The sequence below is a fragment of the Macrosteles quadrilineatus genome, unplaced genomic scaffold (genome assembly GCF_028750875.1).
Source record: "Macrosteles quadrilineatus isolate MER2022 unplaced genomic scaffold, UCM_ALF_1.0 Scaffold_1__1_contigs__length_201487025, whole genome shotgun sequence".
In the NCBI taxonomy this organism is placed as follows: Eukaryota; Metazoa; Arthropoda; class Insecta; order Hemiptera; family Cicadellidae; genus Macrosteles; species Macrosteles quadrilineatus.
This window is the reverse complement of record NW_026542594.1, coordinates 17,747,757-17,772,714: the sequence shown is the minus strand read 5'-3', so window position 1 is coordinate 17,772,714 and position 24,958 is coordinate 17,747,757. Positions and strand designations below refer to the sequence as shown.

The window sequence follows — 24,958 nt, the reverse complement described above, 5'->3', positions numbered from 1 at the left end:
GGTCAAATTAGTGTACAGTACGATTCAAATTACGATAGTTTATCTACAACCATTTCCATTCACCAGTCACCAGTCAGTCTCAAAAACAGTCAGTATGGTTCTTACGACTAGTTTCAACCACCGACGTTTGACTGTTTCCAGTTATTCCAACGATTGGTTGACTGGTTTGGTTCCAGTCGCCGTAGAACCGGGAGTATGAAGTGACTAGTTTCAATCATATCCGGGAGAACAACCGACTAGTCGGTTGTTTTCCAGCAATCGATTGAATCGGTTGTTTTCAATCAGTTCATTCAGTTGACGAGTTGAGTTGTTCAGTTCAGTTCAGTTGTTCCCATCCCAGTCCCCGAGTCCAAGTAAGTCCCACCATATGAAATGGAAATGGCTAGCAACGAAGAGGTAAGAAAGCGTGTGTCACGTGTACATTTTATTATATAGTTTCGCAAGAACATTTGATTTATTTTTGTTTTAATTTTTCAGTTGGTGAAAGCTCTCAAGGATCTACCCATCAGAATCCAAACTGCCAGCAAAACTCAACGGAGAGATGTGATTCAAAATGTCATTAATGTTCTACCTAAACCAGGTTAGAATTTTCTGCTAGACCGGGAATTTAAGAGAGTTATAAGTTTAGGCCTACCCAATAGAATTTAATTCTAAACGAAGATTTATAAACTATTCTAACTGAACGTTGAAGACTTATCGATATGCTTAGTTTTAGCGAATTTCCCTATTGGGAAGTAGCTATTACCGCAGGTGGCACGGTGAGACCTAGGCCCTGGAAAACAATGATTTTTAGCGAATGGTAGTTATTCCGTATAGGTGCCTCCAAACGAATTTTTAATTTTGATATCTTATATCTTACTTTACAGTTTTTTACCTCCTGAATCCAAATATACCATTATTTTTCACAGCTGATGAATATTTCTCAAGATATCGCCGTAATAATATACAACATTACAATAAACAAGGTAGGATGGATGACATTTACATTAGGAATGAACTATGTATGGGTTAAGTAAACCAACAGCTGATTGTTTTCAATCATAGTCAATAGCCCAAGAGCCCATGAATGCCAGACCTTCCGACCTTCGTCATTTTATAAAAGCTGAAAATATCTCAGCAAATGCTCCCGGTTCAGTTAAGAATGATCGGCAACTATGACATTTGGATTTTGGTTACTTTGGCAACAAAAAGATAACAAAGGTCTGAAATTTGCAAAAAACCATCGTTATAGTATAAAGCTTGGTTCTTTCATATTTTCTTCAGAGGAGTGTTAGAAATCATTTCCCCCATTGCCAGACACTTTGTGCGGTTTAAACCCTCTTCCAGACACCCTTAAAAATTAGGTATGACGAAGATTAATTTTCGTCATTTTATAAAAGCTGAAATTGGTGTACCGGTATGTTATTTGGGGAGCTATCAAAAGACGTTTTCTCAAAAGCCAGACACTTTCGTTGGTAACATCATCTAGCCAGACACTTTAAAGTCTGCCATGATTGTTACCTTCAAACAGTGAATTCAGTTCCAGTTTGGAACAGGTTTCTTTGCCAAATGTAAACGGTTACATTACTAATTTCTTCCTCACAGTCTGTTTTTATAATAAACCATATGTTTGATGTAAACATATGTTTTATTTGCATTTAATTGTTTGTTTATTCCTGCAGTGTTTTGAAAATATGTAATTATGTTCTAAAACCTTTGGACACCTTTGGTTTATTTATTGTGATAATTTGAAATACAGGGTGAATAAAAAGTCAAGACCCCCCATCCAATATTTTTCCAAGTAAATATACAGAGATATCCTTTTGGGGGTCGTGCAATCTTAGCAGGAAGTTTCTTTTTATGATTTTGAAATTTTTGAATGTCCCCCGAAAAGGGGGGATTTGGGGGGTAGCTCAAATATTTTAAATGTAAACCCCCTTCAAGTGACACCTCATTTTTAAAGTGTTTACAAAAACTTAAAGAATGATGAAAACTAGAGGTCGCTATCTCTTCTCTGTCCAAAATGGTAGCCCGTCAAATGTTGTGGAAAATCAATGGTAAAATTGGTTCTTAATTGTAATATTGGCTACCATTTTGGATAGAGAAGAGATAGCGAACTCTGGTTTTTACCATTCTTTAAGTTTTTGTAAACACTTCAAAATGAGGTGTCACTTGATGGGGTTTTACTTTGAAAAGATTTTAGTTGCCCCCCCAATCCCCCTTTTGGGGGGACTAAACGTAAACCCCCATTTAGTGACACCTCATTTTGAAGTGTTTACAAAAACTTAAAGAATGGTGAAAACCAGAGTTCGCTATCTCTTCTCTATCTAAAATGGTAGCCAATATTACAATACGAACCAATTTTACCATTGATTTTCCACAACATTTGACGGGCTACCATTTTGGACAGAGAAGAGATAGCGACCTCTAGTTTTCACCATTCTTTAAGTTTTTGTAAACACTTTAAAATGAGGTGTCACTTGAAGGGGATTTACATTTAAAATATTTGAGTTACCCCCCAAATCCCCCCTTTTCGGGGGACACTCAAAAATTTTAAAATCATAAAAAGAAACTTCCTGCTAAGATTGCACGACCCCCAAAAGGATATCTCTGTATATTTACTTGGAAAAATATTAGATGGGGGGGGTCTTGACTTTTTATTCACCCTGTAGCCTATGTGTTCTTTAGTAACACATTTCCTAATTATTGCGCTAATTTACATCATAGTATAAAACTGAATTTGATGTATGTTACTTGGGAAGCTATGAAGATACATTTCCTCAAGAGCCAGACACTTTCGTTGGTTGTTTCATCTAGCCAGACACTTTAAAATCCTGCTGTAATATAATAGTTAGTTGTGGGCTTAACTGCTACATACGAACAGTGACTTCTGTTACAGTTTGGAATAGGTTTACACTCCTCTGAAGAAAATATGAAAGAACCAATCTTTATACTATAACGATGGTTTTTTGCAAATTTCAGACCTTTGTTACCTTTTTGTTGCCAAAGTAACCAAAATCCAAATGTCATAGTTTGCCGATCATTCTTAACTGAACCGGGAGCATTTGCTGAGAAATTTTAAGCTTTTATAAAATGACGAAGGTCTGGCAGTCATGGGCTCTTGCTCTACAAGCAAATGGAAGTGACAACTTTTATTAGCTAGCTCTGATTGTACAATATGAAAATCACCTGATTAAGTTACACTTTTCACTTTCTAAGACCCATAAGTTAATAATGTATTATTGTTATCAGTATTTTATCCTTACTAATGATTTATTGATTTATCTTTCACCGTTTAGAAATTATATAATAAAATGGTGTTATTCTAACATAACCTAACCTAACCAAACCTCTAGAATGTGTAAGCAAACTCCTTTTGATGTCAGAAAAGGCAAAAAGGCATGTCAGGGTGATTTGCAAGCATTTTTGAAAAAGTAATTTGAAGTGTTTTTCTCAGGATTTTAATTTTACAAAAACAGTCTGCAGGCAACATAAACTAACAACTCGATACATTGTAACCTAAACTTTACCTTCCTAATCTAAACTTACTTCAAAACACAATGCAGTCACCAATTCACATATAGCACGACCTACCACCCTGACATGCCTAAATAAGAACTACATGTAATTAGTCCACCAGTCCATCTATATCTCCATAATGTGACAAAATTCCTATTATAGAGAACATTAAGTTATTTGACTACAGAATCACTTGAAATGTTATCCATCCTATCTTGTTTATTGTAATGTTAAGTATGTTTTTACGGCGATATCTTGAGAAATATTCATCAGCGGTGAAAAATAATGGTATATTTGGATTCAGGAGGTAAAAAACTATAATGTAGGATATCAAAATTAAAAATTCGTTTGGAGGCACCTATACGGAATAAATACCTAGCAAATTTCCCATAGGGAATAAGCTATTATCGTAGGTCTCATGGTAAGACCTAGACCCGGGACCGATTTACTTTTTCGTTTTGAGGTCCCCAAAGGCCAAAAACATCATCGGTTCAAATTCATACCTAACTTAGGCCTAAATTATATGTAGTCCTATATTTATATATATATATATTATGTGTCCGTTAGCACAATAATTTAAGCAAAAATGTTCCGATTTTGATGAAATTTGGTACAAAAAATTTGAAGCAAAAACACTGTCCATTCAAATTTATATTGTATATATACTAGCTGGCCCGACAGACGTCGTCCTGTCCTAATGTGGTTTTATGTCAAATGCTCGTTCATTTTCAAGATGAGCTCGTTCGCATGGCTCAATCACGTCCTGGTTGAAGTTCGTTCGCTATGCTCACTCACCTGTAGGTGAGTCCTACTCATAAGGTTAACATGGGAAACTCCAGAGCCACTGGGGCGGAGCCCTTTTGACGGATCTGCACCAAACTTCACACAAACCATCCTTGAATAATGCTTAAATGTCTAAAAGTTCAATACAATCTGTCGAGCGGTTTCAGAGTCCATTAACCCTAGGAGTGGCGAGACCGATTTTCAGTATGTGCTTTGTGAAGTGGCACGCTCATTTTGGTGAATTTGTAAGGGAGTTCTTCAAAAATCTGTATAAAATTAGTAGGGATAAATGTAGAGATAAACTATCGAACCGTATATTCATTTTGTTCGTAATAGTCAGTAGAATTCAAAAATGGTAATACAAACCAATTTTAGAATGGTAGATGTTTAGAAAAAAGTAAAAAAAAAAAATTATAAATTTTTCAAATTTTATTTCAAAAGCAAACACGTGTCACATGTAACGTAATTTTTTATTGCACAATTCAAAATAAGCATTTTGTTCAGAATTTATTCCTCTACATAGACAAATCATACAGTAGAGTCCCACAAACTCGGCGTAATGTGGACTGGAAGGGTGCCGAGTTTGTGAAATGCCGGGTTATCGGGAACTAGGGTTAAAAATAAAAACAATCCAATTTTAAATCTTTTTAACCGCCTTTTTTTTATTTATATTTATATTACAAGTCAGTATTGAGTCATCAGATATAGTACAACAAATCCTTGGTATAAGTTGTGAATGATTTGACATGAGGTAGCTTGAGTCTATGTTTAACTCGGACTCAAAAATCACTAATTATCTGAGCTAGGTGATGGCCGAGTTACCCAGACTACCGGGTTATCGAGTGCCGAGTTTGCGGGACTCTACTGTATACACAAAATGATTATTTTTAGAGATTTACTAGCAATAATACGGAAAAATTGGAAAACCTCAATTTCTTCAACTAGGCCTATTTGTTGATAGATCCACAAATGCCCTCTACTAATAAATCAATATGATAAAACCATACATTTTTTGAAGCCAATAATATCATTCTATATAAGAATAACTAAATAAGATAAGTAATAGAATATTTGGTTTTCACAAAAGCAAAAATGTAAACAAAACAACTGATCAGCTGTTATAGCCCACAAAACTTCACTAACTTTTTATCCTATTTTGGATCACACATGTATAAATATTTTTCCAAAATAATGCATAAATATTTCGCCTAATACAAAATAATAAACTAAAACGAACATTACACTGTAAAATTAGGGATAAAACCCACACTTCGTCTTTGTTATCAGACAAAAACTCTACGCCATTTTAGGTTAGACGATGACAAGTGTTCTGTTCCTTTAGCTTTGAAAAAAAAGCTTCTATTTGTGTGACCAGCCTAACAACATTGAATTCTACTGTCCTTCGTCTACAAGAGCGTATATAAAACAACGTTTTTGTACTTTTCACATTATATATATATGCGATTTAGTAATCAACATTTTATGTCAATCCGCCACATGAACAATACGTAAAAATAGGCTATTTACAAAAATTGTTCATCAGCTGTTGGAATGTATTATGACGTTATACTTTATACAGAATAAACGATTACTTCATGCTTGTTGCAGTGGTAATCAGTTCATCAATAACTGATGATTTCCTGAGGCCTAGGGGGGCATGATAAATTTGCTATCTCCGGTTCCCACAGCGGAAGGCTTTATAGGTGGCCAATGTGGGTTCTGGTTGAAATTCTCACAGTATTTTATTTTTATTTTGTCTATTGCGGAAAAAAATCCAAAACAATGAAGTCCCTAGAGGCCAAAAACACTATCCATTAAAATTCATATATTGGCCTATATATATGTGTCCGTTAGCACAATAACTCAAGCAAAAATGATGTTGATGAAATTCTGTAAAAACGTGTAAACCTACATTTATTCGAATGAGTTCGCAAACCAGCATGATCGTACTATGGGAACGGGGGTTTATGGGGGGTTTTATGGGGTAAAAATCGGTTTTCCCATTTTTGACCCTAAAAACACAAAATTTCACAATATCTTTCCAAACCATTTTGTAGAGCTTAAAAAAACAATTTAGTATATTGAAACGTTATTGTGCGCATTGTGGTTACGGAGAAAACTAAAAAAAAATTGTAAATTTAAAATTCCCATGTTATTCTTATGGAGAATAGGCCTAAGTAAACTGTTGTAGTTTGCTTGTTTATGGACATATTTTGACCGAATTTGGAAAATACGTTCCTAAACTACTAACTAGGGATGGACGAGATTGGATTTTTAGTTCGAGACGAGACGAGACGAGATTTTTTATTTCTCATAAACTTTCGAGACGAGATCGAGACGGGATTTCCCTTCTCATACACTTGGGAAATGCACGTTCAAAATTTTTACCTGATTTTGTAACATTGTTAGATGACTGTTTAAATACAAAAATAATGATAATAGGCAAGAATATTTACAATCTTTTATTAAAAAAACATCAGCATAACATTTTTTTATTAATCACGCCTAACTTATTAAAAATGCCTACGATTAGGAAACATAGTGATATCAGTTAGGATAGAGTTCAACTTATCCTAAAATAAAATAAATCATAAAATAAAAGCAATATTAATTTTTATAAAATAGTTAGGTACTTGTTTTGACTTTTTATAGTAATAAACATTCCTCACACTGCTTACATTTAACAAAACTTCTCAAATGTTATTTAAGTAATATTATTAAAATAATTAAAGTAATATTTACATTTAAAGAATTAATTAAATAAGAACGCCTTCGCAAAGGAAACGCAACTACAACACGCTCCTGTATTGCGGGTATTGCATTGACTTTCTGCAGGCGTTTTAAATTTTTTTTTTTTTTTTTTTTATTCTCGTCTCGATAAAAATCTCGGCCAAAAAGAAATCTCGTCTCGTGTAAGGAGATTTAAAATTTCCCGAAAATTTCCCGAAATTTCGAGACTTGACCATCCCTACTACTAACATAAAAAAAACACTTTTTTACCCTTCCTGTGGCAGCAAACCTAAGTACTTGTTAAACTTATTCTATTTAAATAGCAAATAGTGGAAATTTGCTTAGTCTGTAGGTTTACTGCAGCGGGGGTATTGTATAATATATGTCAGAACCCTATTTACGTAACATTAGGTTTTATCATAGATAAAACATAGTTCGTTAGTAGATTTCCCATCCTTATGGAACAGCTGAAGCCAATTTTATTGTTAGTTCTGTCCGGTTTTCTGTAGATGTTGCGTTTTGTTTACAATTTGTAATTCTATTATTTTAGGGTTAGTTTCTCATTATTTGTGTCTCACTGTTTGGTTTTAGCTAGTGGACGAGTTATTGTTTATGATTAGATAGGTAGTTTTATTTGGTTAAACGAGGTTTTAAATTACTGAAATATCAAGAAACAAATTGTAAACAAAACACAACATCTACAGAAAACCGGACAGAACCAACAATAAAATTGGCTTCAGCTGATCCATACGGAATAGGAAATCTACTAAGGGACTTTGTTTTATCTATGGTTATATCAAGTTACTTACTTAGACTTGTTGCTACAGGGAATGTTAGTAGGAATGTTCAATCGATATGTATTAATTGTAAGTAAAGTTAGTTAATTTTCCTTGAGTAATGGTATTGTCATTGTGTTGTCTTTTTAAAACCGCATTGTAGATACACTTTTTTTCTGATTTGCTCTTCAGATATTACTGAGCAGATTGTTCGTGGATTGTGCAAGGTCATTCATTTGACTCTCCTGAGGTATAGGGACAGTGGTTCAAAGGCTCTTGTGCGTCGGTTACTCACAACATTAGTGATAAACCAACCCGATTGGACCATCAAACATATTATTCCTGTTCTCTCAGACATCGGTCAAAGCTACTCAAATCTTGTTGCCACGTAAGTATTTTAGTATTAATCTAGCCTATTGAAAATTATATGTATTAAGACTATTTTTTCATTGTGAAATTAAGTTTAGGTATTCGTCATTTGTTTTTGTTTACACTTGTCACATTTTAAATTAAAATTAACTTAGCCTCATTGCCTTATTCAAATCCTTGTCAAGAGAAAGCTTTCCAAACCTCTCAAATTTTTTGTGGCCATATATTATGCTGAAAATCAAACCCATCTCTTGCCTACCAAAGTTCGAGGTTTAATCTAACCACTAGGCTAACAACACACCCTTAAGTTATTTAACTCAAATTAAAATCCCTGTGATTTGTCCATTTCAAAATATACACTTATTGACTGACAGAACACTTCACATGGTTCAGTTCTTACTAATAGCTTATGTTAACAACAACATCAAATCAAATCAAATCAAAACATCTTTATTTTCCTTACATGTACATGGGTACAAAAATAGTGTCAAGTATAAAGTACTAAACTAGCTTAGATATAAATACATTTTAAGTATGAATATTTATTCAATGAGTTCCTCCATTGTATAAGGCGCCTTTCCTATTGTTAATAATGTTTTTTTAATTTAGATTTAAATAATTTATAATTTGATTCCTCCCTTATAGAGGCAGGCAATTTCCTTAGAATTTGTGATCCAGCAAAAGTCGGTTTTTTTTTTTTAGAATTCCAGCTTATAGGTTGAAGTTACAATATCCTTTTTATGTCTTGTATTGTAGCTATGTGGCACAACTGGCTCATATTTTAGGCTGTCTCTTTTAGCTATACAAACCTTCGCTATACAAATCGTCAATTATAGGCCCTAATCATTATTTTAAATTTATTAATGAAGAAAAACAACTGTATCTGGTTGTTTTTGATTGCAGATGTTTTAACAAGTTATTACCATAGTACTCATGGTAAGTTCTGGACCCAGGTCGTTTTGAGGTCTCTAGAGGCAAAAACACTGTCGGTTCAAATTTATATACATACTAGCTGGCCCGGCAGACGTCGTCCTGTTCTAATGTGGTTTTATGTCAATGTTCGTTCATTTTCAAGATGAGCTCATTCGCATTGCTCAATCACGTCCTGGCTGAATCGACCGCGACAACTACGACTACGACTGCCGGGTCTTCACAAGCTCAAGTAGCGCAAACTATTTCACAATCAACTGTGCCATCGACTTTAAATTTTTCCACTACGACTGCAGAGGCCACTCAATCTTAAGTAGCTACCACTACGTCACAGTTAATGGTACCATCGACTTTAAGTACCTCCATTCGCTCGGACAGCTCGAGTAGTCCAGGGTTTTCACGCTAACAGTCTCCGTTGCTCGCTTTTCGGCCTTCATAGGATGCTACCTTCGTTGTCCTACACGCACGAGTAAACTATGGTTGTATGTCAGCACAACGACGCACTGACTAGGAATAAACCGGCACTAAATACAATGCTTACTACATGAACTAAAATACGTGACCAGCTTCTTCTAGGCCTAACAAAGGGAATCGTTTGTCAAATAAAAACTAAAAATAATACTCTCGTAGTGAACAGAAATGTCATAACACGCAATAGTAAAATAACAAAATAAAATTAATCCGAGCTAATATGCCAATGAACTTCTTGGCTTCGAGATAACTAAATATTATACTTAATATGAAATAAAATAAAATTGCTTTGGATAAATAAACTAAAAGGGGGGGGGGAGCACTGCACCCGCAGTGCCGGCCTGGGAAATACAATACACAAACCTCTTACAACTAAGATGACGTTTCTAATAAATCACTTTTATTCGCCAAAGTAAAACGGGAAAATAGGATTAATACTGTACGGGTATACTGCAGTATTACGTCTGTCGATACTTATTTCGCTTAATATTATCACTTCTTTTTTTTATCTCGCTCGTTGCGAATCGCATCTACGTCTTAAGGCTCGCAGCAGGTCCGCTGTATGGTCTCGGGAGAGGGTGTTTAGCGAACGTCCGCTCGCCGTCAACTCCCTAATAATTTTCTACTGTCCACCGGACTCGGCTACTCCTCACCACCGCTACGTCAGCGCCCCGAGGTTGCGGCGGCCAAGTCACAAACTAGGACACTTGACAAGTGGACAACTGGACATGTTTACTTCCGATCATTGTTGTCAAGCGCACTCGAGCACTTCGTGGCCTTAAAATAATTAGAAACGAACCCCTAATAAAATTTGACCATTACAATGTTTTAATTTTGACTTATTTATTGGCCCTTACGGTAGACTCTGTCAAATGATTATTTAGTAGAAATGTTTGTGATATTTGTTATTTTCAGCAAAAACACCGCGGAAACATGTCTAATTGCTCTCCAGTGGTCCATGTTGGTGGTAGACCATGGGCTCAAGAAGTGTTCCGACAGTGGAAAAGCGGAGTTTCAGAAACTTGTAGAGGCTCAGTCTGTGATTCTGTCTGCTGTACTGGCTGCAAATGCCACAAAGTAAGTGTTTTTGTGAATTTCACTGATAGTAAAGAAGATATTACAGTAAGTGCCACAGAAAACCCAAATGCGGAGCTTCTAAAAAAACCAAAAATTTTGTTAAAAGCAGCATTGTTGTAATGTACCGAAACATTCTTGGCCCCAAGTACTGTTGTCTAAATGAAGAATAAATATTTATTTATTTATTGCCAACGGATTTCACCAATTTTTACACTTGAATTACATTGTAAGATAAGCTCATTATGACTAAATAGCCTATGGTAATAGTTGGAATAAATACCGGTATTAAAAATAGCTAAAGTAACAAGAAGAATACAATAAGAAAAAGTATACTCGAAGACTTGGACATTGAAAGAACTAAGAAAAACTAGAAATAAATGCATGATTGAATAAGTTATTAGCGATGAAAAATAAATAATACAATAAAAGAGGATACATAATACATTAACGTTTAATACTAGAATAAAGTGTATTTTACTTAAAGTTAATGCTTGAAAGATGCAATATGACTTGTTTACAGAAATATTTAAATTAAAATCCAATTAGACTAATTAAAACTCGCTTAGCCTGCAGGTTTGCTACGGCAGGGGTATTTTTACTTTTTAGATAATTTCCTATAAAGGGAATAAGTTATTACCGTAAGTGTCATGGTAAAAACCTCACTAACTTGATAATTTGTAAGCTGTTGAGTTTGGGTGTTGTCCAGCTATCCTGAACAATGAATTTTTTAATGGGTTTTAATTAGGGGTGTGCGAATACTACTTTTTCTTTTCGAATCGAATTCAAATTTTTTCGAATCAAATACTTTCCCTCGAATAGTATTCGAATAGTGAACATTTTTTAACCGAACACTAACCCTCAAATAATGAAAACTTGAAATCAATGTTAAGTCAACTCTCAATAACTTAATTACTAAAACTGTTGGTATATTTTTTTCAGAATAAGTGTAGATTGTAAATGTATCTTTTGTTTAATTTAGGCCTAGTTTAATTCAATAGTTAACTGAACAACAAATTTTGTAAAACACATTCAACCAATTGGGTAGTGATAATCATTATAACCACATAAAAACGCACATTGTTTTCTTTTACTAAGTAGGGATTTAGGCCTACAACTTACTGTCAGCCCTAAGTTTATGTTTTAGAACATAAACTTAAAAAAAGGTATGCCTAAAATAAAACTTGTTGTCATAACTTAACATAGCCTAATCTCATGACTTGGGCTTAGGCTACTTGACAACTAGGTTTGAAGGTACAAGAACCTAGGACCTAGGCCCTATTTCTAACCATATACAGTACCTAGTTTAAATCTTCAATTGAAATAATAAAGCCCCTTTTAGCCTAAATGTAGGCTAACTTAAACTTAGGCATTTTTTAAATGAGTTTATTAAGTTAAGTTACATAGGAAATGTATAATTATTAACTTTTAACCTACTTTTAAGGACTTTTTACATGTGTTGCATTCTGCAACAGAGCCCTTATTGACAAAAAAATCCCAAATTAAACTCCTTTACTTATTTTTGAATTCTTGTGATGATGTTGAAGTCACATTTAGACCTAAATCGGTTTCTTCATCTGAATCCATCTTGTGTCATTCAACCAAACATAAATGAAGCCTAGGCCTACAACTTTTAGGCAATATCCAACTGTATAAAAGCAACTGTTGTCGAAATATACAAAAATTGTTACCAAGTTTAGCTGAAATACTTAGCGCAGACGTGCTAAACAAACTGTCTCTAAACTCCAACCTCAAAACTTTTTGTCTTGTAACACAGCTTGCGCTAATGCAATAGAAAAAAGAAAGAACAGAAATTGTTGTCTGCTAGAGAAGCAGAAGAATAGAAGCAGACTTCCATAGCAAGTGCGAATTACGTTTTACTCTGGGATCACGGCAAATCTATCTAGCAGACAACATTTGTATATATCATATTTCAAGTTTATAAAGGTGACGGTGCGCGTTTTGGTACCATGTATAAGAGAACTCAGTATAATTTGTTCCGGTATCTTATTCGCCATCACTTTTTCAGTTTTACTTCACCTGACACATCAATGTCGTATGCTAGATTTATGTAGGTCTACCGTGATCCCAGAACAAAACGTAACTTGAACCCGATCGCCATCGCCAAGAACAATGAAGGCGGATGAATGCTAACGTAGTGTTTTGCAGCACATAATGAGTTTAATAATGTTGAAAAATAATAAAATAAAATATCTAAGTTCGAGTTTTAATTAAATATTGTATTGCATTTTTATTTAATCTGAAGCAGCTTAACAGTTTTTATTAATTTTCAAACCAAGTTAGAACGGAACTATTTTACCGACCTTGTTTATTTGGCTAATGGCGGAGGACATTAATTCATCGGAAACTCACGACACGATTACACAATAGTTGAAAATGAAACGTTGTCACTCGATAGTCGATAGAAACTGATTACTATTCGTATTTTAGCCCGATGGTAATTTTTTATTAATTACTTGAAACACTTTTTTAGCCAACTTGATTTGTTTTATGTTTTCCAAAGCTCCAACTAATTATGTGACCAGATGCGAAGTATTCAAATTCGAAAAGGTCCCACGAACTATTCGACCACCGTCGAACTATTCAAAAAATCGAATACTCGCAGATAGAACGAATCGAATATTCGCACACCCCTAGTTTTTATAAATAAATAAAGGGTGATTTTTTTATTGTCGCGGTTTTTAAAACTAAATAAAAAAATGAAAAACAACCTGCATTGACATAAAAATGCATTTATTTGAACTACAGAGTCATGACATTAACGTTTAAAAATGATTTCTGGCATATGGGCTCTATTCCGTTCGCGTAGAAAGCCCAATCGAGAAGTCCAATTTTCGAATACTCTTTCCAGCAGCTGTGGTTGAATTCCGCCAATAACTCGACGAATGTAGCTTCCAAGTAATTTAAAGTTTCAACGCTATCGGGCAATTTTACAGGACTTTTTCGTTCCTCAGCTAAACAAACTTGAAGTAGATTTAGAAAATGTCTGGTTCTAACAAGACGGCGGGACGTGCCACACGGCAAACGACACAATTGGCCTCTTGGCAGAAACATTTGGTGAACGTATCATCTCATTTAGAGAAAGTGTCAACTGGCCCCACGGTCGTCTGATATCACGCCAACAGACTTCTTTCTATGGGGATATGTTAAGTCTCAAGTATACGCTGACAAGCCACAAACTTTAAATGACTTGGAATCTAACATTCGTCGAGTTATTGGCGGAATTCATTTATTTCCGTGACCGCCGGAGAATTTTGTGATTTTGCCAAGATTGCGCATAAACCAGTAGAGACCTTTCCGTGGGAGATGTTCATGATTTTGCCGCAATGGCGCAAGACAACGATGACGTTTCCGTGACCGCGGGAATAGACAATGATGTTTACACAGCCGCGGGAGATGTTAAAATTGTTGCCATGATCGCAAAAGACAACGGTAATGACTACTTGACCGCGGGAGATGCTCCTGATTTTGCCGCGATCGCGCAAGATGACGACGTTTCCGTGACCGCGATGATAGCGTCCACACGTCCGCGTGAGATATTAATAATTTTGTCACGATTATGCATGATAACGATGACGTTTCCGTGACCGCGGAAGGTGATGATAACGTTTCCGTGATCGCCGGAGGATGATCCGGACAACGTTTCGGTGACCGAAACACTAGTTAAAAATAACTAAAATTACGAACTTAAAAAAAAAAAACTAAAAATCTTCACTTATTGGTTAAACAGTGTTTAACCTTAAAATTAAATCCCTGATACTTAAATTAAATTAATACAGTAGAAGCAACACTTTTTCTAAAACATAAGCCTGATAAAAATTTAAGTTTAAATAGTTTAATTTAAACTAATTTAATTTAATTAATTAGTGGTAGTCTGGTGTCCATTTTGTTATACTTTTACCGTCCCGATGCCGTTGCCATACTATCAAGTCACTCAAGACACAAACTCCAAACTCAAGTCAATCCAATGTTCCAGTTCCAATCCCAATTCCAATTTGGTTCAATCGACACTGAACAAGAAGCAAGAAAACCCCACCATGTCCGTAATTTTGTTCTCTGTTGGTTATATAACTGATCGAGTAAAGTGAATACCCGGCTAGTGTAATTTAAGGATGGAACCAAAGAGTCGATTGTTGAATCATCAATTAACTGCTCGATGATAATTTGCTTACAACTACATGATATACAATCTACTGAAGGAAAATAAATTTTGCTGGGTCAGCCACCAGTTGGTGCTTTAGTGCTTATGTTTCTAACCTTCGAATGCTGGACCCAATATTTCGAATCATAATAAGATGATGAAAATTATTGGATCCCAACCCGGATCTCTTTTTGATAAATTCAATTATCGATTACGAATCTGAACACAGGTAGAAAGAGAAGATTGGTTCTCAAATTTGAATCTAATCCCTAAAAAGATTCACATTAGATTTGCTTTTTTAATTATTCGCACAGCCCTGAATATTCAACTTTTCTTTGTGATGAAAAATAGGTACTCTTATAAAATTTGTATACAAAAATTAGTCAGTGTAATGTAAAGGGTGATTTTTTTATTGGTGGGGTTTTTAAAACTAAATCAAAAAATGAAAAACAACCTGCATTGACATGAAAATGCATTTATTTGAACTACAGTGTCATGACATTAACGTTTAAAAATGATTTCTGGCATATGGGCTCCATTCCGTTCGCGTAGAAAGCCCAATCGAGAAGTCCAATTTTCGAATACTCTTTCCAGCAGCTGTGGTTGAAGCAGCACGTTTTTTGTTTTAAATCTTACAAGTATTTATTCTCTCAACATATTTATACATTATTTTATACTTTTTAGTGTGTTTAAAAATGTGGCAAAATTAATAACGCCTACAATCCGGAAAAACTAAAAAAAAAATGTTTGTGGTAACCATGTAAACCATCTATATTATTGTTCTTTGTCTTATTCTGAACAAAATGATATATAATAATCCATAGTTATGCTGCTATTTCTAATTTTTATGATGGTTTAAAAATGATACTACATCTATAATATAATACGTTGTGGTGCCACTAAACTGTCTAAGACAATAACCATGTGTTCTGTATTTATTTTAATCGTTTGTTTATTTTTTTAGTTATCCTAGCAACCTAGGTAACAACAGTTTTAACAACAGTTTCTCTGATTTCAATCTAGTGGATAACACTACCTAACTATTCTCTGTAAATTAAATAACCTTTTACTAGAATGATTTGTTTTAGTGTGTCTATCCGCTAGAAATGGTGACCCCGACTAACAAGTAAATTATTTCAAACTAAATTAATCATTAATGTTTTTCCTACACTAAATTTCAACCTTCTACCAAAACTTCATTTATTTTTCACCTTTCTCCAAATTATCGTTTTACGCCATGGACCAAGAACTTTTTGAGCGCCTAGCCCATTTAGAGAGTGAGAATGCCAACCTACAAAGACAACTTCAAGATTTGAATGGAAGACAAGAACAAAATCACATTTCTGTACATCCTAAAGAAGCCAACCTACCTGATCTTTTACCAGTTCTACCACAGCATCAGCCGGATCATACAGCCCATTCCGACGAACGACATGAATATCATCACATTCACCGGGTAAGCATAAAACTTCCACCATTCTGGAAAAAGAAACCAAGGCTCTGGTTTGCCCAAGTTGAGGCTCAGTTTACACTGGCTCACATTACGAGTGAAACAACTAAATACTCTTATGTCATTTCACATCTTGATGAGCGCTATGCTAATGAAGTGGAGGATCTTATAATAGATCCACCTGTTGAAACTCCTTACTCTACTCTCAAGTCTGAAATAATCAGACGGTTGTCTATCTGAGGAGCGACGCATTCGTCAGCTATTGATGGAGGAGGAACTAGGTGACAAAACTCCTTCTCAGTTCCTACGCCACCTTCGATCACTAGTAGGTTCGACCACAATCCAAGATAGTTTACTGAAAACTATTTGGATGCAGAGACTTCCTGCTCATGTACAAAGTATTTTGCAAGTGCAAACAAGTGCCCAAACTGACACACTTGACTGCCGACAAATTTCTAGAAGTCCAACCTAACGCATCTTTTTGTCATTCTCTCACTAGTAGGCCTACATCTTTGAATGCCGTTACTTCACCAAATCCTAAATCTTCATTTTCTGATGACTCAAAATTAACTGAAGTTTTGTCAAAATTATCTGCTTTGGAGTTACAAATGAAAAATATGTGTAATGATGTTGATTCCCTACGTAAAAGGTGACCTAGGTCACGTCAGAGGAGTTTGTCAAGTAACCTCTGACACTTCAGAGCAAACCAATCTATGCTGGTACCACAAGCGTTTTGGCTATCAAGATGAGAAGTGCATTCCACCATGTAATTTCACTTCTCCGACAAACTCCAAAGGCAGCCAGTGATGGCGTCAGCCGACTGCCAAGCTGGAGGGCGCCGCCTACAAATCGTCGACCGTACAACTAATACAAAATTTTTAATTGACACTGGATCTGACATATGCTGCCTCCCTAAATCATTCGTTTGTAAGAACGAAAAGCATATAGAATATGAACTTCGTGCAGCAAACAACTCTGCCATTCACACCTACGGTATGATGACATTAACATTAAACTTAGGGCTGAGACGAGCTTTTACATGGAATTTTGTCATTGCTGATGTTAATACAGCGATTATAGGCTCTGACTTCTTAGCACACTTTGGATTGCTTCCTGACTGTCGTAATCAACGGTTAATTGACAGTGTAACAAACCTTTCTGTTCTTTGTCAATGTACCTCAATCCCTCATTTCAGCATCAAAACTATCACACCCAATTCTCCAACTTCATCAATACTGGCAGAATTTCCCATGATTACCCGACCCTCTGGTACACCAAGAAAAGTGCTCCATTCAACCTTGCATTTCATCAAAGCGACCCCTGGCCCCCCAGTTTCATCTCGTCCACGTCGACTCGCTCCTGATCGGCTTGTGTTAGCCAAAGCCGAGTTTGATGCCATGCTCACTGATGGTACTGCACATCGATCTGATGGACCTTGGTCCCCTTCATAATGGTCCCTAAGAAACCTGATGGATGGCGCCCCTGTGGAGACTACCGTGCTCTCAACGCTAGGACGATTCCTGACAGATATCCTGTCAGACATATCCACGATTTCACCCATTCTCTCAGAGGCTGCAAGTATTTCTCTGTGATCGACCTAGTGAAGGCCTACACACAAATCCCTGTCAACCCTGAAGACATCCCGAAGACAGCCATTACAACCCCATTCGGATTGTTTGAATTCCCCTTCATGTCCTTTGGCCTCCGGAACGCAGGGCAAACTTTTCAGCGTTTCATCGATGAAGTCGTTTTTGGCTTAGACTTATGCTTTCCTTATATAGACGACGTCTTAGTTTTCTCTAAGGATGAGACTGAACATGAAGCCCATCTACGAACTCTATTCAATCGGTTTTCTGATTATGGCATACTCGTTAACGTAAATAAGACTGTTTTGAAAGCTCCAAAGGTTACCTTCCTAGGATATGAGGTATCGTCTGCTGGTACTCGACCACTTCCTGAACGTGTTGAAGCTCTGCAACAATTCACCCGCCCCTCCACTGCTAAAGGTTTGCGTCGTTTTCTCGGCATGTTGAATTTCTACCGCAGATTCATTCCTTCAGCAGCCAAGCAACAAGCAGCTCTCCATGATGCCCTCTCATCTCTACGTGGAAACCAACCTGTAAATTGGACTCCTGAATTGGATGCTGCATTTTTATCCTGCAAAGAACATCTCTCCAATGCTACCTTACTTGTTCACCCTGACCACAAGGCCCCTCTCGCATTGTTCTGTGATGCCTCGAGTACCCATGTAGGAGCTGCTCTCCAGCAGATGGTTGACAATAAAACATGGGAACCTCTCTCTTTCTTTTCACAGAAACTGACACCAAAACAATCCCTTTGGCCAGCCTATTACCGTGAGCTTTTCGCTGTATATGCCGCCATTCGTCACTTTCGTCACTACCTTGAGGCAAATCATTGCATAGTTTTCACAGACCACAAGCCAATAACATTTGCCTTCAGTCAAAAACGTGAAAAACTACCTCCTGTTCAGCAAAACCAACTAACATTCATTTCACAATTTACTACAGACATAAGACATGTTTCTGGATCGGCCAACCTAGTAGCTGACACATTTTCTCGTGTAGATTCATTATCAACTACGACTCCCAGCATTATAGATGCCAAAACTTTGGCACATCATCAAGAGTCTGACCCTGAGCTACAAGAGATCCTTAAGGGAGAGACATCTCTTAATTTGAAGCTTGTCAAAATTCCTGGAACAGATCTTGATGTATACTGTGACACAACAACTTCAGTACAACGACCCTTTGTCCCTGAGCCCCTTAGACGCTTAGTTTTTAATTCTATACAATACACAATCTAAGTCACCCTGGCATCAAAGCTTCTGCAAAACTTGTTTCTAATCACTTTGTTTGGCCCCGAATTCAACAAGACTGTCGAAACTGGGCCCGAGCCTGTGAGAAATGTCAACGTGCTAAGGTCTCCCGTCATGTATTTACACCCCATGGATCGTTTTCACTAGTGATGGGCGGATCCAAGAAAATGTCTGTACCGGATCCGGATCCGGATCTTGAAAAATTCGGATCCGGATCCAGATACACACTGTCATTAGGGTGGGTGAAAAAAACATAATTAACAGAATGCAAATTTAAATCATACTGTTTAAAATTAAATTGGTAATGTTTAAAGATTAATTACATCTTATATACAGAGTAATCTCCAGTTGAGCTCATAATCCCTCATTTTTCAAAATCATATAATTTATTTTTGTAAAAAAATACAACCGACTTCAAACGCTCTAAAAAGAATGAAATAATTTCAATAAAGTAAACTTTTGTATTAGGCACGCTCACGTATTTTAAGTCGGCGCGGCTCTATGATGATTTTTTATACAAAATTGAATGAGGGTGTCCATATTGCAGGTGACTATCTATAACTAAAGGTGTTAATCTGCATGTCTTTTTCATAGTTATGCGTTAAGTGTTATTTTATTACCGTAATCAGAGATCGGCATTATAGTGGTATTAATGAGTATCTTTAAAAAGCGTATAGGCCTAACGCATTTAAATGTTTCTTAATTGGAAAAGTAACGTTTTAATACTAAACTAGCTTCTTTTCCCTATCATAATATCAAACAAAATTATTTTCCTATTCATATAGAACATTTGTGTGTGTTATTTTCATAATGCATTTATTCTGAAGTAGGCCTAAACATAAAATACAAGAAGATATTTCCTTTAATATATAAACGAAACAGTTCAGTATGTTTTTTTATATATTTATGTTATCCAGCTACAATTTATTAATTTTCAAAATACACACACAATATTTAGTTTCAATCATATTTGCAGTTTGAGCCGGGCCGACTTGAAATACGTGAGCTTGCCTAATACAAAAGTTTATTTTATTGAAATTATTTCATTCTTTTTAGAGCGTTTGAAGTCGGTTGTATTTTTTTACAAAAATAAATTATTTCATGATTTTTAGTGACTGTATAATTTTTTATATATTAATTACTTGAGGATTTTTGATAAGCTAAACTGTTTGACACAATCAAAAGTTCCACAGAACAATCATTATTTTAAAACTGCTTGAGTCACCTGTTCAGGTTACATAATCAGTGGGTATGAAAATAAACATTTTTAGATATTAAGAAGGAAAGAGTTGTCCATTACATTAGGCCTAGTGAAAAACTAATTGTCTTTTCTAGATACATTGACATGTCAGACATTATCGTTTCCTGCAATCGGTGTACTTCTACATTATAAAAAGAAATGCAGTAACGTCTCAAGCCTTTTGGAATGAAAGTTATTCCTCAGCTACCAGCACTAAAAAATCTCTCAAAAGTGGAAAATTGGTTGTTAACACGTATAGTACCTTTGGAAAATATTATATAAAAGATTGATTCAGCTTAAAGTGGTGTAAGTCATGTAGGGGGTTTTGTTTGCTCAAGATATAGCCTAGTCGAAATTGCAAATCATCTTCCTCTAGGACTTTCCGAAGCAGGCATAATAGTATTGATCTGATATAGTAACTGGGTAGAGAATATTAATAAACATTCCACATCTGCAAATGAAATATGTATATGAAAGATTGGTTCAGCTAAAAGTGGTGCAAGGAATAATTGCATTTAATTTATATTTAGAATTGTTTTACGAATGCTTTGGTTTTCACAATACACCTTTATTTGTCAATATCATACAGCTATTCACTGAAACATATATGTTTTTGTAAGTCAGAATATTCAATACTAATAACAGAATTACTGTATACACAAATCAGGTCAAACGTTAAAATACATTTTTTATAGTAACCAAAACAAAATGCATTTTTCTCAATGTAATTCAAAGGCTTCATGGCAAGAAATAGTTTATTGATCAGTATGAAGCAACTGTTTCATTAAGAATTGTCAGAATTGTCTAGCTTCATTTAAATGGTTTCAACTAACAGCTGTAGGAATGTTATTATTATTTATTGCCTTCTCTGCACAAATGTAAACAATATGCACAAATGTAAACAAAACAAATGTTGAATATTTAAGGTTTTCAGAATATTTCACCGAAACAAATATTATACTTAAACATAATATATAAGGTACCAAATAGAAATTCTCCTGGTTATTTTGGTGGTGGAACCACACTGATCGGTAAAAGAATCACAGAGAAATTGGTGAACATACATAGAAAAAAAAAACATCGCCACAAACAAATTGAGAACCTCCTCCTTTGTTGGTAGTGGGGAAGTCGGTTAAAAATGAAACTTTGTCCTATGTTTGCACGACCACCAAAAGGGTATCTGTATATTTTACTATAGTTCGATCTTGAGTATGCTATATCGTGGTTTTTCATGTAGCATCCAATTTATTTATGCGTGAATCACCTATTGTTAATCTCTTCCTTAAATTCGTTCCAGTTCCACAGTACTGATAGGCTGGTATGTGAAGTTCTACAGGTAAAATACCCTGTGTCTGTGTACAAGAAGACTGTACTGTGTTCTAACTTAGAAAAATATTAGATGGGGGAGTCTTGACTTTTTTATTCACCCTGTATGGACACAGATAATCTTCTTGTACACAGACAAAGGGTATTTTACCTGTAGAGTTTCACATACCCGGATATCAGTACTGTGGACCTGTAATGAATGACATAGACATATAAGCAAGGGGTGAACCAGGCATACAAGACCGATGTTTTCCCGATTTTAATACTAACACAAAGCTGTCTGTATCTATGTACATTGTACAAGACCGATTAACCGGATAACACGATGGTAAAAATTATTACCGGTGCTCTAAGATGTAACTAGAATTACTCGAATTTAAGCATAACGTTTTCCTCGGTGTTGTGTTTCATGCTATGCGGCTCATTGAGCCGCATAGCCGCACGGGTTCTCTAGTAATCAATAATATCCCTATGCCAGTACAGCGTTACACTAGTGCCAGCTCTAGGGTTAAAATGCCCTTACCTACTTGCTTACCATTCCATCGCTCATAATGTTATCTCCATACACTTTACTAATCTGTTGATGATATTCAATGGCTTTCACGCCTTTTAGCACTTAAAAATCTAATGACAGCGTGCACTTCACAGTCGGCGGCAGTCTCAATTGGAGGCACCATTTTGAATGCTCGAAACCGGATGTTCTCGAATTTCCGGCTAGGTCTTGTCTTATCAATAGATGCCCATACACAGCGAAAATGTCGAAAATGCCAATCACAGTGCTAGAACGGAGAAATTTAAAAACGGTACTTACTTAAAAAACATGCCTCGTATTTTACAGCTGACTGAAATTAATTGATATATTTACATTCTTCCGAAATGTAAACATGGAAAATTTGGAAGCCCATGGGGAGTAGCCCAAGGGAAATATGAAAATTAAATGATAAAATATTGCATTGTCATCCATTTGTGAGCTATGTTTCAAGTTTCAAGCCTCTAGCTCATCAGGAACTTTGTTTGAAATCGATATCAAAATTTGTAAGAAAGCAAGCTAATAAAAACAAGTCCATGAGTCGTAGCCCAAGGGAAATATGAAAATTAAATAATATAATATTGCATTGTCATCCATTTGTGAGCTATGTTTCAAGTTTTAAGTCTCTAGCTTATCGGGAAGTTAGTATAAAATTGATTGCAAAATTTGTACCGGACAAGAAAGCGACCTAATAAAAACGATTTAAAAATAAAATTTCCCCAAAAAACTCAAATATTTTTTATTTTTTTATTTTTTCAAGCCGTAATGTGTTTAAGTTGCGAAACGGCCGATGTCGGCTCATGGCCGACAAGAGAGGCGAAAGGGTTAATTTAAATTAAAGAAACTCTGGAATGTTCTTTCATTCCAGAAGAAAGACGAATGTACAGTGAATAAAGTCCAGAACTTATTTTTTTATAATACTTTATCAACGTGAGAGTCCCAGCTTAGATGTTTGGTCCTACACCCAATTTCTTTTAGATCTAGTATAATTTTTGGTTCGGTGAAATTATTGTTTTAGAATGTTCTAGAATGTAAAATCTGATAACATTAGTTTTTGGAATATTTAAGTCTAGGTTACTTTTAACCAGAAAATGTTGATAATCTGCAACTGACAAAAACCTAGCTGTCAACCTCCTCTATAGTACCTGCTGATATTTTAAGGTTTGCTTCATCCATAAAGAGGCAGAGATTACCTTGTGGCACATAGGTTAAGGAATTTGAAATATCATTAATGTATCTTAGAAATTAGGGCCTATAATCGATCCTTATGGGACTTTAGTTTATCAGTTTTGGGCTCAGAACAAATTTTGGAAACATGGTTGATTTTTTATGTATGAGTTATTTCAACGAACTGAAGTCGATCCTCTAAATACGATTCAAATCATTTTTTTAAATTTTTTGATAGATGTAATGTAATGACTGTAATTTTTTTAATGAAAGAGAACGATTAACACTGCTAAATGCTTTAGATACATCCATGAAGATTCCTGTGGTTTATTTACTGTTATCGACTGAATCAGTTATAGATTCAATAAAGGAAACCGCGGCTGTTACTACAGACTTTCCAGCCCTGAAGCCATGTTGACAATTATTGAGTTGTTGAGTATTTTCAAGATATTCAGCTAATTGTGTTGGTAATTTTTTCATAACATTTTGATATTACAGGCAGTAGGGAGATGGGACGATAGTTTGTTATCAGTTTTTGTCACGTTTTTTTGTGAACAGGCACAACTTTTGCTATTTTTAATTGTTGATTTGGAAACATTCCTGATACAAATGAGGAGTTGATGTTAGAATTTGGCTTAGGTGATGATTGGCACTTTTAATAACTTTAAGGGGGATTTCGTCATAGCCAGTAGTTTTTATTTTTGAACGAGCTTACCACCTTTTTTACCTCCTCTGGGCTTAAATTTTTAAATGTAAAATGCTTCTTCAAAACTAAACTTTGTTTTCACAGTTTACAGAGGAATCTATATTATCATAACACAACAGAGACAAACTGTTATCCTTAATATTTTTCAAAAAATAATCATTAAACTTGTTTGATATAATTCTGGGATCAGTAATCACATTATTTGATTCCTTTAAAGATGTATTTTTTGGGGTGCTTTGATTGTTTATTACCGACTTCTAAATTGATAATACTCCAGAGAGTTGTTTGCAATGATTTTTTGTTTGTTTTAAAAGATAATGTGATGCAGGTTGATTTTTAAAACCTGTATCTTTTGCCAATTGTATTAGTTATATTAATATTTTTTTCCTCCTAACCGTGTTATCAATGACTAGAATGAATCTCATCGAGCAAATCAATCAACGTCAGTGAAATTCACAGTTGATTGCAATCCTGTAACCTATCATTTTTCTATCTTACAGGAAAACAGAGAAAGCCTTTCATATATTGAACGGCCAGTGGAAACAACACAGAGATCTATACACCAACGCTACATCAGCTTTGCCTCAGGCCGTGTATTCTGTGGTGTTTGGGTCATTCTTCATACGTCACCTGGCCGAGAACAAGAGCGTAGATGTCATCGACAAACTTAAGGTAATTTGACAATTTGATGTGTTATTAGCTTTTCTCACAGCATTGTAAAATTTAAAGTAGACTGACTGTTCTATTATCATTGAGTTCAAAAAAGCCTAAATAAATTACAACTCTGAATAACTAATCAATTAATCAATGATAAACTGATTAATTGATCATCTGATGATTGATAATATTAACTGGTGAAGATCAATGATTGTCATACTTTTTTCATACTTAATAAAAACAACAACGGTTTT

General features: G+C 35.3%; 1 protein-coding gene across 1 annotated transcript in view; it reads left to right on the top strand.

Annotated features, from left to right (window-relative positions):
* Positions 1-306: 306 nt before the first annotated feature.
* The window catches only part of LOC128994935 (eIF-2-alpha kinase activator GCN1), a 300,111-nt gene continuing 275,459 nt past the window's right edge, over positions 307-24,958 (top strand). Inside the window, exons 1-5 of the mRNA XM_054419780.1 lie at positions 307-396; positions 478-580; positions 7,980-8,175; positions 10,473-10,634; positions 24,548-24,719. Coding sequence (XP_054275755.1) covers positions 373-396; positions 478-580; positions 7,980-8,175; positions 10,473-10,634; positions 24,548-24,719 — 657 coding nt within the window. The 5' untranslated portion in view covers positions 307-372. The remainder of the gene's footprint in view (positions 397-477; positions 581-7,979; positions 8,176-10,472; positions 10,635-24,547; positions 24,720-24,958) is intronic.